Below are 19,557 nucleotides of genomic sequence, written 5' to 3'. Positions count from 1 at the left end.
AACAATGAAAGGATGCCTCCTCTCACAGCTACCTTCCAACACCACACTGGATTGTCCTCACTAGTAATTACCTGTGTAGGAAATCCTAAAAGATTTATTCTGGCACATCCAGACAATGGGATATCATTCACTGCTAAAAAGAAAGGAGCTATCTTTTCAAGCCCTGAAAACATACAGAGGAAATTTAAATGCTTATTGCTACTGAAAAACACCAACTTGGAAAGGCTATACACTGTATGATTCCAACTATATGACTGGAAAAGGCAAAACTATGGAGTAAAAAGATGTGGTTGCCAGGGGTTAGTGGGGAGGGAGAAATGAATGAACAGAGCACAGACCAATTTTAGGGCAGTGAAATGATTTTATATGCTACTATAATGGAAGCTACATGCTGTTACACATATGTCTAAACCCGTAGAATGTATATCACCAAGAGCGAACCCTAATATAAACTTTGGATTTCCAGTGTGTCTTAGCTTGGCTGCTATAACAAAGTATCACAGACTGGATGGTTTGAAAAACAGACATTTATTTCTCCTAGTTCTAGAGACTGGGAAGTCCAAGATCAATGTGCTGGCAGATTGGATTCTAGGTGGGGGTCCTCCTCCTGGCTCACAGATGGCTGCCTTCCCATTGCCTCCTCTTTGCCCCTTCTTAGAAAGACAATAACCCCATCATGGGATTACCCATGATTACCCATCCTTACCCTCATGACCTCATCTAATCCTATTTACCTCCTGAATACCCCACCTCCAAATACTACACTGACTGAGGATCAGAGTATCAACATATGAATTTGGGGGAAACACGAATATTCAGTCTGTAACAGGGTGATAATAAATGTTCTTGCTGTTCCCACGTGCTGGACTGTGTGAAAACCTCATCGAACCGGAAATTCCCATACAATCACATTAATACAATGAAAAAAAAGTGTGTGCCCGTCTGTTCACACACACAAGGTGGGCAGAGAGCATAACGCTTCTTAAAACTGCTTTTCTTTTGAAATGCTCTGATGTCAAAAAATTTTAACTTGTCAGATAGTATATACTATCCTGAAAATTATTCTCTTGGTTTATACTATTTCTCTCATACACACATACAATATAAATAACGTATTAGTGAAAGCATTACTTTGTGCCCAGAGAGAAGGCACAAAGTTCTAAAGAATAATTTTATACTTCTGTCCAAAGGCTAATCATTTTTTAAAGGTGTGTGCGCAAAGATACTATTTGGGAAAAAATGTACCCTAACTTTGATGTGTTATTGACTATATCATACTAAAGATGGTAATACTCAAAAGAATTATTCCTGACAATGGGAAGAATTTCCTGAGAATATCCATAATATAGATGGCCGGAAATCTTTTCCCTTGAGAACCAGATTAGAAACCTATTCTGAGAACCGTCTGAAAAAAAACAAACCAAAAAACCTCTCAACCCCTGCAGAGTTGTTTTTCAAACAGGGAGCCTGTGATGGGAGCTCAGAGAGGAAGTTAGGAGGTGTTGCTGTCTTGCTGCTGGGGAGATCAGCAGCACAAAAGTTGACAGTAAAGCATCAGCTGGGGAGAAGTGAGGAATTAACACTGCTTGGCTTTGAGCCTTCAAAACAATTCTGGTTTAAGCGAACTTTTGGAGCTTGAAGGTAAAGATCAGAATGTTCTGCCCTTCCTACTAATGGGGCTCCTACCTCAGGACATACAAGTTCTCAAAGCAGCACAGTATATTAAGTCAAAAGTTTTGTGTGCCACAGATAACAGATTTCTGTTGAAGCTTAAATGATAGTTTATTTTGAGGGGCTAATCCAACTTTTAACCTTCTAAGTGCGGTCCATATACACAACGGGATATTACTCAGCCATCAGAAAGGATGTATCCCCAACTTTTGCCATCAACGTGGATGGAACTAGAGGAGATTATGCTGAGTGAAATAAATCAGGCAGAGAAAGTCAATTATTATATGGTTTCACACGTAAGGAATAGCACGGAGAACATTAGGAGAAGGAAGGGGAAAATGAAGGGGGGAGAATTGGAGGGGGGAGATGAACCATGAGAAACTATGACTCCAGGAAACAAACTGAGGGTTTTAGAGAGGAGGAGGGTAGGGGCATGGACCAGCCTGGTGATGGGTATTAAGGAGGGCACATATTGATTGGAAGACTGGGTATTATACACAAACAATGAATCATGGAACACTATATCAGAAAGCAATGATGTACTGTATGGTGACTAATATAACTTTTTTTTTTAAGTAAATCATTTCAAACCGGAAGTGCTTTTCTAAGAGGCTACGGAAGGCATCTGTATAATCTAGAATTTAAATTCACATGATCCACATTTTAAAAGATGTTCATTCCATTCACTTTCATCTATCACTGTTGAATAGGTTTTGATATTTTTCCCTTAAAAATGCTGATAACAGAAGTTCATATAATAATTAATTCTAAGATGTATATTGCCTGAGAGATTCGTTTTCTAAATCTGTTATTCAGCCTAAAAATAGTAAAGAAAATTAAAAAAAGAAAACTTACACTGAAATATTGTTTGCACCATCAACTCTAGTGACTGGTTCACACTAATGAAACTAGGAAAATAGTATATCTATATAGTTCATATAATAAATAAAATGTAAGCACAAAGTATTTCAATACATAAATAAAAGCTTTACACATCCAAAATATGGTGTGTATATATATATATATATAAAAAATATATCTGTAAAATTTAATTAGCTACTATAATTATTATAAATTACATATTATTTCAATATAGAAATATATTCTCTCTAATGTTTTAAATTTTAGGGATAACTTGAATGGTGCTGTTATGGAGAATAATTTCATGTACTAAGCTTTTTAATAATTCATTGTTATTAGTAATTCAATGGAAGGGTATAACCAATAATATGAGTAATTTCTTAATTATGGCAAAAGTACTGGTTGAAGGAATATAAAGACAAAGACAGTGGGCCATTTCCGTAGAAGCAGTTAATACTGACAGTCAATAGAAAGAGAACATATTTCCAATACGGTGGGTCTTTGAGGACCAGCTCTGTAGGATGGTGTGGGCCGAATAGTAGGGTTTCTATGCAGGCAAATTATTAGGTGACCATCTCATTTCATTACTTACAGAAACTACTTTAGGAGAATTCTTCCAAGGCAACAATGTATTTTAATGTGTCTGGAAAGTTAATATATCTATTGCTTCTCAATATTTCAAAGTCTGTATGATAAATATACCTCCACTTTAGATATTTTAAAACATGGTCTTTATATCTACCAATTTGGACAAATTAATGACTTACGGGTAATGGAGAGACAGTTGAAGACATTTATTCTGCTCCTCAAGTAAAGGTGAGGAAAAGTTATGGTGATGTTTAACGAGAGACTTTGCTAGGTAAGCACTGAAGGGCAGGAGCCCAGTACTGAAGACATACTAGTGTTTGCCCATTTTATCATTTTGCCCAGATGGATCAGTTATTCAGGGAGATGTTTTTAAATAACTGGGCTATTTAATGAGAAGCTGTAGATAATTTTAAAGTGGCTTGAGAAAATCCATTCTTTCTGAAAGTTGATGTATAGTGTTTTTATCTATCTATTATTATGTTGGGGGATTTCTACAGTCCTTGGGTTATCTCATTCTTGTCAAATTCATATAAACTTTCCAGTAAAGAGTACACAGTGAGTTCAAAATCTCTTACAACTGTACTTACTTTCAGAAAGTATATTTCTTCCTACAGCTTATTAGGAAATTAGTTTACAAATATAAATATAAATTAATTTTCCATTCACATCTTATTCCCATATATTCCATGACATATAATCACTTTAACATAGCATTTTTGCTTCAGATTTTATCTTCTAAATAAAGCCTCCAATTTGGGGGGTAAATATACAGTCTGATTAAAATGTTTACACATGTTAAATATATAGAGTATATAACAATTTGATTGCTAGTGATCCACTGATACTTATTTTCTGTTTCTTCTTTTTGGGGCTCTTTGTTCTTCTCAGTGATTTGCTGCAGTCCAAAATGTTATTTTTTTGACTACTTGTTGCAGAAGTTTAGGAGGTAATAAAGATATCTGACTTTCTAAAATTAAAGCATTTTTGCCAATGCAGTCAAGGCATGACCTGTAAACAAAACATAACAGAATTGTTAGTTTTTGAACCTGAAGTTATAAAATATGTATAGGTAAGTATTCTTCATAAAAATGATTATAAAATTTTTACATGATAATGTATTTCCTCTGTATTGTTTGGAACATGAGAAGATACACGTTCTTCCCAGAACACCACAGTAATTACGTATTTTTATAGCATAGAGGCCATATCTGGCCAAAATCCAATAGAAACAGAAATTACAATTTACCATGGACCGTGCATAATGTTATTTAAGCAGAAAAGACTCAGACTTAATATCAAAGCAGTGTAGTCTATAGCAGATGTTTTTTCATTTATCCTTCCAGTCCAATAATCATTTAATCTTCTCTGAGAACTAATCTTTTTCTTCTATCTCCCCAAGATGAAGTATCTAATAACCATTTTTATGCCACAGGACCCGGTCCTCCCCATTCCCCATTCTGTAACTCACTGCACTGGCACACTCCACTTACACTGACCCAGGGAGAACAGGTCTGAGGAGAGGAATGAAGGGAACAGCAATATAGAAAGAGCCCAAGAGAGACCACCTAAGGTCCACCCTTTCTGGGTACCCCGTTCACTTGTTGCCTTTGATTCTCTTAGATAGTGTGTTCTTCCAAATACAGTTCCCTTTTTATCTTCAGCTATGTTGAAGAGGATTTCATATTTTAAAACCAAGAGAAACCTGCTTGAGAACTATCAAGAAAGCATCTATTTCAATGGATAAACTTTTCTTTTTAAGATTTTATTTATTTATTTGACAGATCACAAGTAGGCAGAGAGGCAGGCAGAGAGAGAGAGGAAGCAGGCTCCCTGCTGAGCAGAGAGCCCGATGTGGGGCTCGATCCCAGTACCCTGGGATCATGACCTGAGCCTAAGGCAGAGGCTTTAACCCACTGAGCCACCCAGGTGCCCCAATAGATAAACTTTTAATCAAAAAGATAAGTAAATCTTTTTAAAACCTTTTAAAGATAGATTCATTTGATTCTGCTATAGTTAACCCCAGTTGTAATTTTATAAGGACTTACACTCTAGATATTTCAATCTTCTTCCTTACTTTCATGAAGCCTTTTTTCTCTACCCTGTGACAACTCTAAGGAGAATGAAAAGCAAATGACACAAATCCTACACTTGACTTAAACTTAACTTAGCCACTCTGGTAACACAAGAACTCCTGCACCCCTACCACGACCATGGGGAGGTGGAGTGGAGAGTCAGATAAGGAGATGGACTCCGTCATTACTATTCATTCACTGACACAACAAGTATTAATTTGTGTACACAACTTAGGAAGAGGAAGCCCAATTTTGAGGAAACCCCCATTTCAACTTTTTTTTTTTTTAAAGATTTTATTTATTTGAAACACAGAGAGAAAGCATAAAGGGAGAAGGGAAGGAGCAGACAGAGAGGGAGAAGCAGATTCCCTGAGCAGGAAGCCTGATGCTGGGGCTCCATACCAGAACCCTGGGATCATGACCTGAGCCAAAGGCAGATGCTTAAGTGACTGAGCCACCCAGGTGCCCCCGACTATTTCCCCTTCCAAGGAGATTACAATTTAGTGAAGATAAACAATGTTGTGACTAGGATAACATGAAATTTCCATGCCAGGTACAGGATTCTAGGGGACTCAGAGAGGAAGAATAACCAGGACAACTGCAGCAAGGAAAACCTTCCAGATGGGACGTCCAAGCTGAGACCCTGAGGGTCTCAACAAATAAAAGAATTCCATGATAGAGGAACCACACCTGCAAAGCCCTAGAAATGAGAAATAAGATTTATTACAGAAACTGCAACTGAGAGGTTCAAATATAGCTCTGGCAGAGTATGAAGGGTCAGGGGACATGCGAAGAAATGAGGTACAGAGATCCATGGAGGCTGGGAACATCATGGTAAGGAATCTGCAGTTTGTCTAAGGGCATCACAGTGTAAAATGTGCATTTGCCTTGATCCACCAACATCCTTTGTAGGAATTTCCTCCTGAGAAGATATGCAAGTTTTCCAAAAGCATATACAAGAATATTATACACATGATTTTTATAATAGCTCCAAATTTTAGATATCCTGAATACATATAAATAGACTAGTAAGTAAATTATAACTTCCACGAAATAGAATACTGTATAGCCATTACAAACATAAATGTAAATCTGTAACTCACTGAATGATTATATATCTACATAAAATATGCCCACAATCTGAGTTTCAAAAGCAGACTATAAACAGGATGCATAATCTGACCCTTTATACTCAAGTGAGTGCGCACACACACACACACCCTGTGTATACTGCTTTCGCTAAGGTTTGAGGGACTTCTTAGCATGGTTAAATCAACAACATTTTTCATTTTAAAGTGTGGAAGGAGAAACATCAAACTGCTAACAATGATGATTGTAGCTAACAGCTTTTTTTTTAACCATATATTTTTTCATATTGTATGAGTTTTCTTGGTAGACACATTTTATTTTTTATCAGAATAAATAACAGGTATTTTAAAACTATGTATGTAACGGCGTGCGTGTACGATGAGCAGGATCCCCCAGATCCATCAGATCATGTCAGTTCTCTGAGAGGAGGAACCGCGGCGCATCCATCCTAGCCGTCTTTCTTTCCCCCACTGTCTCAACACCGTAAGTGCTAATGTCTTCTGACTGAAATTTTTAAAATAAAGAGAGGGCTCTGGCTGCGCTGCTGGCGGCAGGTTGTGGTGGATATGCCTCACACTAAGCCACTCAATTCCCGCTGGTTTAGTTTTAGATTCAAGGCTTTTAAAACGAAGACTTTTTAAAAGTCACCTCCACCCCCGAGGTGGGGCTCCAACTCACAAAGCCAAGGTCAAGAGTCGGGGCTCCACCGACCTGAGCGAGCCAGGCGCCCCTTTTGCAGTCGAGCTCCGGTGCTGGCCTCAGGGAGATGCAGTGCTGGGGCGGAGGGTGCCCCGGAGAAGCCCGCGGGGAGCCGCCTCCGTCCTAGCCTCCAACGCCGGCGCCGGCGCCTGCGCTCCCGGTTTCCCGCGTCTCTCCGCCGGGGCCTCTTCCCCACCACCGCTCCCCGCCCATCCGAGCTCCGTGCGTTCTGGAGCAGCGGCCACACGGCCAACACCCTGCCCGCGCCGGCTTCCTCGCTCTAACTGCTCTCCCGGCCGCGGCTCCGCGCAGCCTTCGGGAGAGGAGCGCAGCCCGCCCGCGCCTCGGCGAGCGCCGTCCAGGGGCTGCGGCCGCTGCTCGCGCTCCTCCGCGGCCCCGTCCCTCCGCCGGCCGGGCTCGCCTCTGTTAACCGATTGCTTCTCCCCGTCCCTGCGGACTTCGTGTGGAAAACCCGTTTGGTCTTCCGAACCTCACTCAGGACAGAGCCTCCTCCGAGATCTTCCACGTCCACCCTCTCCTGCAGAGAGACCGGAGGGAGCAGGCTCCCCGCTGCGCAGAGAGCCCGAGGCGAGGCTCGATCGCAAGACCCTGAGATCGCCACCTGAGCCGAAGGCAGAGGCTTAACCACCCAGGCGCCCCCGGCTTTACCTCCTTTTGCTGCCCGCCCAGTGCGTCTGCACTTCGCGCTCTGGCCCGCAACTGGACCCCTCGCCCCCCGGGCCTCGGTGACACTCAGCTCCCACAGGGGCGGACTGGCGCCCCGTCCTTCCCGCGCGGCCCACCCCGCAGCCTAGTGCGGCTGCAGCGGAGCCTGCGTGGGCTGACCTGCCCTCCCGGCCCGTTCTCTTCAGCCTCGGCGGGGCCGCGAGTGCTCGGCTGTGTGAGGGGGTCCTCACCCCCCTCACCTTCCCCAAGCCACCGCGGAAGGGATCTCCAGTCTTCCCCGCGCCTCTTACCTTCGTATGTCCCCTCTCCTCCTTCCCCGACGACCTCACTGCCAACTACAACTTTCTCAGCGCCCTGTCCCCCACGCCCCAGCCAACAAATTCCTCTGCCTTTATATTCCTACTTCCCTCATTTTAAAGCATTCTTTCCTCAACAACTAATTCAGTTAGCTGCTGACTAAAATCCATCTTCTCTAGACCCTGCTCTGACAATTTTTCCTTCATTTTCTTGCGCTTCCAACAACTGGCTGCTGCTTCCCAGCATATGAACAAATACAGTCACCTTTCAACAGCGACAGGGTTAGGGGCACCCAGGTCCCATGCAGCAGAAAATCCACACATAACTTTTGACTCCCCCCAAACTTAATTACTAATAGCCTACTGTTGACTGGAAACTTTATGGATAACATACTCAGTTAATATACATTTTGTATGTTATATGTTATATACTGTATTCTTACAATAAAGGAAACGGGGAAAAAAGAAATGTTACTAAGAAAATCCTAGGAAGGGGCGCCTGGGCGGCTCAGTCCTTAAGCGTCTATCTTCAGCTCAGGTCATGATCCAAGGGTTCCTGGGGTCGAGCCCCACATCAGGCTCCTTGCTCAGCCGGGAAGCCTGCTTCTCCCTCTCTCACTCCCCCTGCTTGTGTTCCTTCTCTCGCTGTGTGTCTCTCTCTCTCTGATAAATAAGTAAAATCTTAAAAAAAAAAAAAAAAAAAAAAAAGGGAAGGGCGCCTGGGTGGCTCAGTGGGTTAAACATCTGCCTTCCACTCAGGTTATGGAGATAAAGTTCCGCATCCACTCCCTGCTCAGTGGAAAATCTGCTTCTCCCGCTCTCCCTCTGACCCTTTCCACTGCTCATTCTGTCTCAAATACATAAAATCTTTTTTTTTAAAAAAGATTTTGTGTATTTATTAGTCAGAGAGAGAGAAGGAAAGCGAGCACAGGCAGACAGAGTGGCAGGCAGAGGCAGAGGGCGCAGAAGGCTCCCTGCCGAGCAAGGAGCCGGATGTGGGACTCAATCCCAGGACTCTGGGATCATGACCTGAGATTTGAAGGCAGCTGCTTAACCAACTGAGCCACCCAGGCATCCCTCAAATAAATAAAATCTTAAAAAAGAGAAAATCCTAGGGAAGAGAAAACACATTTACAGTGTTGTGTGGATTTATGGGGAAAAGCCTGTGTACAAGTGAACCTGCGCACCTCAGACATGTGCTGTTCAAGGGTCAACGCGCTCCTCACTCTTCCTGTAGCCTTGGTGCTGCTTGGGAGAAATGATCCTTGTGATCATGGCCAAACACCACAGCACTTTTAGATCCAGATATTCTGTGACCTCTTTACAGTTAGTAGTCTCTCTGTCTTCAGTTCTTTCCTCCCTCCGTTTTTCATTTCTCATTTCCAGTATCTCCTGGCAGTATCTCCTGGTTCACCTTTCACTTCCCTGGTTATTCTCTTGTGCCTCTTTTCCTCTAACTCCTCAGATGTTGAGTTCTTAGCGCTCAGTTGTTAGCTTCATCCTTTTTTTTTTTTTTTTTAGATTTTATTTATTTATTTGACAGACAGAGATCACAAGTAGGCAGAGAGGCAGGCAGAGAGAGAGACAGAGGAGGAGGAAGTAGGTTCCCTGCAGATCAGAGAGCCCGACGTGGGACTCTATCCCAGGACCCTGAGATCATGACCTGAGCCAAAGGCAGAGGCTTTAACCCACTGAGCCACCCAGGTACCCTGTTGGCTTCATCCTTACTCTTAAAATTCTTTTTGGGCAGAGCTAGCACATGCCCATTTATAATTCAGTGATTCTTTTTTTTTTTTTTTTTAGGATTTTATTTACTTATTTGACAGAGAGAGTACGCACTAGTAGGCAGAGTGGCAGGCAGAGGGAGAAGCAGGCTCCCCACTGAGCAGAGTGCCAGATGTGGGACTTGATTCCAGTACACTGGGATCATGACCTGAGCCAAAGGCAGGTGCTTAACTGATTGAGCCACCCAGGCACCCCATGATTTTTTTTTAAAAGTAGGCTCCCTGCACCAACATGGGGCTTGAACTCATGACTCTGACATGAGGACCTGAGCTGAGATCACGAGTTGGATGCTTAACCAACTGAGCCACCCGAGAGTCCCTATCCTCCAATGATTCTTTATGTCTATCACAGATATCTCTCCATATACTTATCTAGTTAATGAATAGCTCCATTAAAGATGCCATAAGTACTTCAAGCTCAAAAGGTCCCAAACCAAATTCATCTTTCTAAGCCATCCCACCTTCATACTCAAACGCATCTTCATAGACTCCCTATTACTAATTTTTCCCTCTTCTTTTCCTACCAAGCCCATTCTACCTCCATCCCTTCTCCAGCCCCATGGCCACTTTCAAGATCAGTCCCACACTTGGTGTTTGACCCCTGTAAGACTCTATTAACTTTCCTTACACAGTCATATAACCCTCTAATCTCTTATCCACATTGTTCTCAAAGGAGCTTGCTTATTTGTAATATGATCATCTCATTCCTCTGCTCCAAATTTTTCAGTGGTTCTTGATCTCCCACAAGATAATGTAAACTCATCTGCATGAAACACAAAGGCTCTAGATGATATAAGGTTTCTGATTTCTTGTCCAACTCCCTACCTCATGCATATGTCTAGGAACGCTCAAGAATTCAGTTTTCAGGACATATATATTTGTGTATCTTGTACTAACACCCTTGCACTGCTTGTTTGTAGCAAACTGTCTCAAACTTTTCCTCTTCTGCCAAGATTCCCCTAGCCCTCACCATCTTAACCACATAGGTAGAAGGTCTTCTTTGTCAGTAGTCCTATTAACTTCGTATATGCTTCTCTTAAAACAATTTTATTTTTCTTTTACAGTTGTTGAACACCTGCCTTCTATATTACTAGCAATTTAAGGGAAAGAGCATGACTTTTCACTTCATAGTATAGAGCCTTCCCATGGCAGGCACTTGAATACTATATTGTTTGGTCCCTGCGTATAAAGAACTTACAATCTACTTAGTGAAAGTAGTTATGTTCACAGCAAAAGTTAAGTAACAATACAAGACAGTATAATCATGACATCTGCACTTTAGAACTATGGGGCACCTAGGTGGCTCAGTAGGTGAAGCCTCTGCCTTCAGCTCAGGCCATGATCTCAGGGTCCTGGGATCGAGCCCCGCATCAGGCTCTCTGCTCGGTGGGGAGCCTGCTTCCTCCTCTCTCTCTTGCCTCTCTGCCTCTCTGCCTACTTGAGATCTGTCTGTCAAATGAATAAATAAAATCTTTAAAAAAAAAAAAAAGAACTATGTTGGGGTCTTCCAAAAATTCCTAAGTTCAGGCCATGCCCCAGACAAATTAAATCATAACACATGGGCGGGGAACACAGGCATTAATACTTTTTGAAGTTCCCTATGAGATTATATAACATGCAGTCACAGAAGGAACCATTGCAGTAATAGAAGGAGGGGTTGGTCTCTCTCTCTCTCTCTCTCAAATAAATAAAATCTTTAAAAAGCAAAACAAAAACGGAACAAACTTGGTCACTGAGCAACTTCTACTTCACTCAAATCCTTCCTCCTGACCCTCACAAGAAGAAATGGGATTTTTTTCTTTAAAAGATTTTATTTATTTATTTGACAGAGAGAGAGAGAGATCACAGGTAGGCAGAGAAGCAGGCAGAGAGAGGGGGGGAAGCAGGCTCCCCACTAAGCAGAGAGCTCAACGAAGGGCTGGATCCCAGGACCCTGGGATCATGATGTGAGCTGAAGGCAGAGGGTTTAACCCACTGAGCCACTCAGGCACCCCAAGAAATGGGATTTTTTTCACTATCTTCCAACTAAACCTCGTATATACTCCTTTTAAAGCAAGAATGTATGAGCGAAGACATCGTAAGTCACACCACCAATTTAATAACAGCTTTGGTGTTAAAAAAAAAAAGAGAGAGAGAGAGAAATTCTACTAAATTAATTGCATATATATGTGTGTCTATTATTGGATACACTCTGATTTCAGAAAAGTTAAAATATGAAATATTTCAGGCTTAGAATCAAGGAAATATAGTAAGTTTAATATTCCCATATAAAAAATATGCTTGTACTATATATTTTAATTTTTAAAAATCACATTGGTGTATGGTTCACTATTGTAAGTTTGATTATACTTTTAGGAAGATATAAACATTTTCCTAAATTCAAATCATAAACTACTTGAAAAGTTATCACACTTCTCAAAAAGGAAGATGAAAGAAATTATCATATCTTAATGGCATATACATATCATATCTTTTTTTAAAAAATATTTATTTATTTGACAGACAGAAATTACAAGTAGATAGAGGCAGGCAGAGAGAGAAGGGGAAGCAGGCTCCCCACTGAGCAGAGAGCCCAATGTAGGGCTCAATCCCAGCAACCTGAGATCATGACCTGAGCCGAAGGCAGAGGCTTTAACCCACTGAGCCACCCAGGCACCCCCTACTTATCGTATCTTAATAGCATATAATTACATGCTATTATACCTTAATATAATATATTAATATTTATTTTATATATATAGCATATACTAATAAGATATGATAATTTCTTTCATCTTCCTTTATATATATGTATATTTGTATATAGCATATATATATATAATGAATTTACTTACCTGAATAGTGAATAAGGCTGTGTTTGAAAGATCAATAAATCATTACAGTGGCCCTAATCAACATAAAAAAAGAATTATCAAGGTTTTTAAAAGAATAAAAATGCATTAATAATTTAATATTTTTATTTTGTAAATGTAAAAGAAATTATAAGCACAAATAAATCTCTCCCCCTAGTTATTCATACACACACACACACAAACCATACATATACACACACTTGCTAGCCACACAAACTTTGGTAGGCCGCTACCATTTCTCAGTGACCAAGTTTTTACCTAACCACAACATATACAACTGCAAATTTAAAATTCAGATACATGTTTTTCTCTTAGAACAATGAGCTCAAAATGAGAAAAGTAGTGATTTTCAAGCTTTTTTGTTTTTAAGGATAACTTTTCTCTTCCAAATGACTCTTACTTTAAAATCTCTTTATCTTGTCTCTATTTTCCAAATGGTCCCAGGAGTCCCTGGGAATTCTTCATTTGGAAATCTCAGATCCCAGAAGATTTTTTGAATAATGATTCTCTCATCTAAAAGTTAATGTGGAAGAATCAACAGAAAAATGTCCCTAATCCTTTCAAATAAGCCTTCAGAAATTCATAATTTATGATCATGATTTTAATCAGGATTCCTGTTTTAATGATAAACTCTGTATCCTACCAATTTCTAGTGCCAAGAAAAAGAAGACAAACCACAAAATTCGCTTTTCAATTAAATGCAAAGTCGTGGTTTTAATCTTTTGTTGAAACACTGAATTCTCACCCAAAGAAAGTTCTCAGACTTTCAAGGTATGAAACGTTCAAATTGGAGGCTTCAAAACTGTAAAGTAAACCAAATCCCCTGGAGAGAAGCCAGCTCATTTCAGGGTCCGCCACTTGGCAGGCACAATTCTGGAGATAACTATGTCTAGAAAGATGTCAGGGAGAGTGCTGGCACCAAAATGGCTAGATTCTGGCTGGTGCCTCCTGTCCCTGCCAGTTCTGAGTCCCGCTGTTCCCAGATGTCCTACACAAACCAGAGCAACCAGTCCTGAGCTGCTGTCCCATCACAACACAATAGGAGCGTGGCCACCTTACTCTGAAATTCCCAAGGTGAAAGGAGTGAAAGAACAATACTCTCCAAATGCTTTTCATTTATTTATTTGACCTTAGTTTTATCAAATTTTAAAACTGCAATGCTTTACTCTTAAATATAAGGTGGGTAAAGCTGTGGCAAAAGACACATAAAGTAAAAAGAAAGTACACTTAAAAATTTCAAGCTACTTTCTTCTTGATGGGAGAAGTTAGCATTAATTTTCCAGTTATTAGGTGAGGTACCAATTTCATGGGGACTTACTACTATACTTAGTAGTTTACGTATACATTATATATATTCTTATGAAATATCAATTATAACTTGGAAACATTTTAATCTAATAAAATTGCAAACACCCATACTATCGTGAGACTCAGGAAAAGAAGGTAACCTTTTAAAAGCTCTTGGCTAATGAGGTTTGTCATTAGTCAAACTAATGAGTTTGATTTGTTAACTCAAAATATCCTGAAATACTTCACAAAAGCTACTCATTCTGAAGATTAATCACACTACCAAGTAACATTTCATATTCTCCTATATTTGGCAATGTGGGAATATCAACAATTCTGCTGAATAGCCATTTAGTTAGAAAAACAAAACCACTCAGAGGAAATAGTTAGATGTGAAATTTTCTTACTGTATCCAAGGAAAGTAAATCATCTTTGCTCCCACCAAATACCATTATTTCATTTTCTTTCCCCAAACAGGCTGTATGCCATAACCTATAATTGAAAATTATAAGCAGAGTAAAATACTATGAAGAAGGAAACTATATATGACATATAAATCAATTTTAAACTGCACAACTTCACATTTAATCTATTTCAAAATGGGCATGATTGAATTTGAACTTTTGGCATATCCTAAAAGAGATTTTGAAGATTCCTCTAGAATCACTAAAGCATTAAATTCTCATTACATCACATCAATTAAGGAGATGACCCCTAATAATTCTTTTCTATTATATCCCCCAACTTTTTTCTAGCCTCTTTATCTTATAGTTATTATCAGTGAAATAAAATTAATTAAAAAGGAACTGATCATCCTATTGCTGAAAAATGGAACTTTTCCCTAATTTTCTTATTATTATCTGCCACGTTCCTGTTTTCATCATTTTTGGCTTTTCTTTCCTGTTCTCTGTTCCCCATCCCCTAACAAACCCAAGTTGGCCATCCCTTCACGCTAACACTGTCACACTACTTATCACTCTGGGCACAGAATACCAGAATTGTTCCTTATTTTTCTGTCTCTAGTCTCTCTCAGCTACACTTGGCTGTTAAATAATATTTCTGAAATGTTTTTAACCACGGAAATGTCCTGATCAGGAAGCAACTGTGCCATTTTTCTCAGCCTCATATATATGATCAACAATTATTTCTTTTTCTCATAATTCTTAATTCTTGGCCCCTCCCCCTGCAATGAACCCTCTCTTCCTCCCAAGTTCATTATTTGCATCCCCTAAGAGAAAAGCTTATCTGTCTGTAGGCTTTTGCTCACCCCATTTCTTATGCTTAAGATGATAAGTCATTCTTTCAGGGCCTTAAGCACAGGTTCAAAATCTCCAGGAATCATCCAAATACCCAAACAAACCAGCTCGGTTACCCTCCCTGGTTAGCACCTTTGAAGATTTCCATGTTTATTTTATAATCTGACTTACGACAGAAACTGCTCTATATACTACTTTAATTATCTGATGTGTGGATCTTCTAAAGGTCACACGTGAGGTCCTTAGATCAAAACTTGCCAGTGGTGTGCTGGAAGGAGCTTACCGGCTCGGTGAAACCAAGTCTGCTGTCTCTGTCCAAATCCACGTTCAGTGCCATCTCAGTGGGAGCCTGAAATTGGCCATGGTGGGCACCAGCAAATACTACAAATTAGGGCTTTTTGTTTTGTTTTTCCTGGAAAGCAGTCATTTAAGCCTTTACCAGCACACCACTGCAACTTGGGAAATCTAATTATATGCTTCTCCTTAAAAATGCCTAAATATGGTATCCTGCATCCAGTGGGGGGGTCAAAAACTCTAATTAACAAAAGGAAATGCAAAAAAACACTATAATTTATTCAATTATTAAATAAGTTATTTCGTAGGAGTAGAGCATCTAATGTTCTTTCAGAAATGGTCTGATAGTTCATAGTCATCTCCAATTTCACATAATTTAAAAAGCATAAACATATGTTTGATAAAATTCAGTACTTTGGGGTGCTCTAAATCTCAGGACAAAAAAGTACATGTAAAGTTCTCAATTTTAGAAGATAAATTGAGAATTTTACAAAGTCATTGCTTTGACTCTGAATTTTGATGACTTCCCTTAATAGACCAAATTATTGAAGCAACAGACACCCCAGTTACACATTATCACTTATTTTATTACCACATCACTTATTTTTAGGACATTCATCCTTTTCACTTAACTCCCACGAGTGCAAACAGTAGGATTATGCACAATTGGCTACATCAAGTACTTTCCTCAAACGATCACTCACACATTCAATGACAGTTGCACTCGGCACCCAGGATAGAACTGAGTCATAAGGGATTTTGTTTCGGAAATGCTCTGCCCAATTCTCCAACTTATATGTTAGAACATAAATTGATGTAAGTCTTCACTGACACCCAGATTATGATGTGAGCTTGGGGACGAGGAATTGGATAAAGGAAATGGACTACAAGGAACATTTAATTTCTGGGAGAGGAAGGCCGTGTGTAACCTCGGCAACAATCATGGGATCCATCAGGAAGTACTGGAGGCTCCATAAGTCGATGCTATGTTGGACTTCTTCTATAGACATGTTATTAAAAAAGGTCCTTGCTGACAGCTATTTATCCAGGCAGTTAGATATGGCTAGAAAGATGGCCTTTCAACCACGCCTTGCTCTAAGATGCGACCTGGAGAAGAGAGTACAATGCTACAAAATGATGGTTTTCGACCAGGGCTGATTTTGCCCCCAAAGGACATTTGCCAATATCTGAAATAGTTTGATTGTCACAACTCCAGATGTGTGTGTGAGGGGGGGCACAGTACTACTAGGCTCTAGTGGGTGAAGGCAAAAAATGCCACTAAACACCCTCCAGGGCATAGGACACCCCTAGTAACAAAGAATAATTTGGTCCAAAATGTCAATTGTGCCGAGGTTGAGAAACCCTGCTGTAGGATTACAAGAGGAGAATTGGGCCATTTACATTTCAAATTATAACTTGAAACAGCACAAAATATATTTAGATGTTAAGTAAATTCTCACTCATAAAAAATTAGTACACATACATATACATATATATGTTCTCCTTACACTAAACTGTATCCCACCTGTTCTCCTCCTCACCTCATACCTGAAGATAGATCTGCCTCTGTCTTATCTGCCTTAGGGAAACTCTGGCCTGGACTTCATCATCGAAGAACACTGGAAAGCCTTTCCTGCCTTGATTTTGGTGACATCTAGCTTGCAACCTGATGTTTGTCTATAGACTGATAGTTTATGTCCTCTCACAGCTGCTCTAAACTTATCACCTAAACATTCTAATAAAGCATATTATTTACATGACACATCAGCTGAATTCAAAGAAATCTCTTTACATAGCTCAGTTCTAACTAATATCATTATTAATAATAGTTGTGTTGCTCTAAATACTTATTAAGGATTGAGTTATAAAATAGGAGCAATTTAAAAATTAAACATATTCTTACTAACATTTTGGTCCAAAATTACTGCAGTCATACATTCAAACAACTGAAAGAGAACTAAGAGCTTTTCTAGTCCAACTCCCTCATTTCGCAGGATGAAGAAATTAATGCTCAGTTTCTTTAAGTGACTTTCTCAAAGCCAAAGAGCTAAGTAGTAGCTGAGCAAGGACTAGAACACTGGGTTCCCATATCTTAATATACAACTCTTTAAGTTAAAAAATGCATTTCAAAAGATTGAAATTGCTAAAATAATACATTTCAATGAATTTTTACACATGAAAATATAAGAATCATGTATGTAATTATGATAAACTCTGTTTTATGCATATTAATATAAATATAGACACTGAAAGATATACAAATTCCTTTATGCCTTTATCTCAAGTAAGTTACTTGTCATTTATTAAACTTCTGAAATGCACACGACTGAGTTAACTTGACACTTGTATACATAATCTATAGCAAAAAATTTTCTGAAATACATGGCATGCAAAAGAGTAAAATCTATTACTAACTGTAATGATTGTAATGTGTTGACTCTGAATTTCCTAAGAATTTATTTTTATTATACTATTCTCTCAAATTAGAAAAAAAAGTATTACAATTCTAATATGGTTTTCTTTGTACAGTTGACCCCTGAACAACACAGGGGTTGGGGCAGTGATACCCCCCAGAACTGAAGATTGACATACGATTTTTGGCTCCTCAAAACTTAAGTACTAATAGTTAACTGTTGCCCTGAAGCCTTACCAATAGCATAAATCCAATTAATACATATTTTGTATGTAATATGTATGTAATATGTAATATGTATTATGCCTTACAATAGCATAAATCCAATTAATACATATTTTGTATGTAATATACATATGTAATATGTATATGTATTATGTATTCTTACAATAAAGTAAGCTAGAGAAAAAAAACATTATAAAAAATGAATAAATACATAAAAAGCAAAATCAGACCTACAAATACAGAGAACAAAGTGATGACTGAGAGAGGAAAAGGGAGTGGGGAGGATGGGCAAAACAGATGAAGGGGATTGGGAGATACAGGCTTCCAGTTATGGATGAGTAAATCGTAGGAATAAAAGGTACAGCATGGGAATACAGTCAGTGACACTGTAGTAGCATTGCGTAGTGACAGATGGCACCTACAACTGTGGTGAGCATAGGTTAATGTATAGAGCTGTTGAATCACCATGTTATACCCCTGAGACTAATGTAACATTGTGTGTCAATTACTCACATTTTTAAAAAAGAGAATGTTATTAAGAAACTCATATGGAAAATACATTTATAGTACTGTGTTTATTAAAAAAAAATGTATGTAGTAAGTGGATCCATGCAATTCAAACTTGTGTTGTCAAGGATCAATTGTAGTATGATCATACATTGTTTCTACAACTTTTACTCTATAATATACGACAAATAATTTACATGTCTTTTTTAAAAAAAATTATATTAATGACTACATCAGTTAATTAAAATAATAATCTGCCATCTATTTGATCAACATTAAAGTAATTTTCTAATTAAATTGCAAAAAACCTCTTCTAAAAACAAATAACTACTAAAGCCAACCTCATCCTTGTCTACTTATCAAAAATATTAACATTATATGATACTTCCAATTTCTTAGCCTTTCATATTATCAGGCAAGATTACATTTACATAAAAGTAACATTTTTAAGTATGCAAACATGGATGAAAACAGAATAGACCATATCTAACAATCAGACATAATTAAAATGATAACTACTTAGGTAACATCTAGCTTATTTGAAAGATATCTTTCTTGATTATTTACAATTTTAATGTCAAACACTATAAAATCAGTGCTATATTTTAATACTTCAGAAATTCTTAACTATTTTACTAGTCAGTAACTTCTAGAGTTACCTGGGTCTTGTTTTAGGTAAGTGTGTAAGTTGTTTCCAACCATTTGTTATGACATTATAAATCCAACCGTCACCTGCAATTATGACAGTTTAGAAAGTAAGATTAGGTCTTTAGTATAAAATTTAAACTTTTTCCCAAATTTATCATGCTATATTTATACAACTGTCTTTTATTGTGTGTATATATATCTTCTCACAAAAATTTTCAGAGATATACACAGGTAGAATGACCGTGATAATGCATTCTCACATACCCCAAATTCAACAACTATCCAGTTTTTGTCACACGTGCTCCATTTATCTCTTTTTTGTTATTCT

General features: G+C 38.8%; 1 protein-coding gene across 3 annotated transcripts in view; it reads right to left on the bottom strand.

Moving 5' to 3' along the window:
• Positions 1-2,753: 2,753 nt before the first annotated feature.
• Positions 2,754-19,557, bottom strand: part of KLHDC1 (kelch domain containing 1) — a 51,326-nt gene continuing 34,522 nt past the window's right edge. The window contains exons 10-14 of one of the 3 annotated variants that reach the window (XR_004285970.1): positions 19,241-19,313; positions 15,426-15,491; positions 14,294-14,378; positions 12,582-12,634; positions 4,056-4,128 (exon numbers count right to left, since the gene is read on the bottom strand). Coding sequence is in view for 2 of the 3 variants with exons in the window: in XM_032344153.1 (XP_032200044.1) it covers positions 4,005-4,128; positions 12,582-12,634; positions 14,294-14,378; positions 19,241-19,313 (335 nt within the window). In the remaining variant the exon portion in view is untranslated. Of the gene's footprint in view, positions 4,129-12,581; positions 12,635-14,293; positions 14,379-15,425; positions 15,492-19,240; positions 19,314-19,557 lie in introns of all 3 variants that reach the window. The other 2 variants (XM_032344153.1, XM_032344154.1) reach the window with 2 other exon arrangements.

This window comes from Mustela erminea, chromosome 5 (genome assembly GCF_009829155.1).
Source record: "Mustela erminea isolate mMusErm1 chromosome 5, mMusErm1.Pri, whole genome shotgun sequence".
In the NCBI taxonomy this organism is placed as follows: domain Eukaryota; kingdom Metazoa; phylum Chordata; class Mammalia; order Carnivora; family Mustelidae; genus Mustela; species Mustela erminea.
Note: the sequence above shows the minus strand (reverse complement) of the source record. Positions and strands in the feature narration are given on the sequence as shown.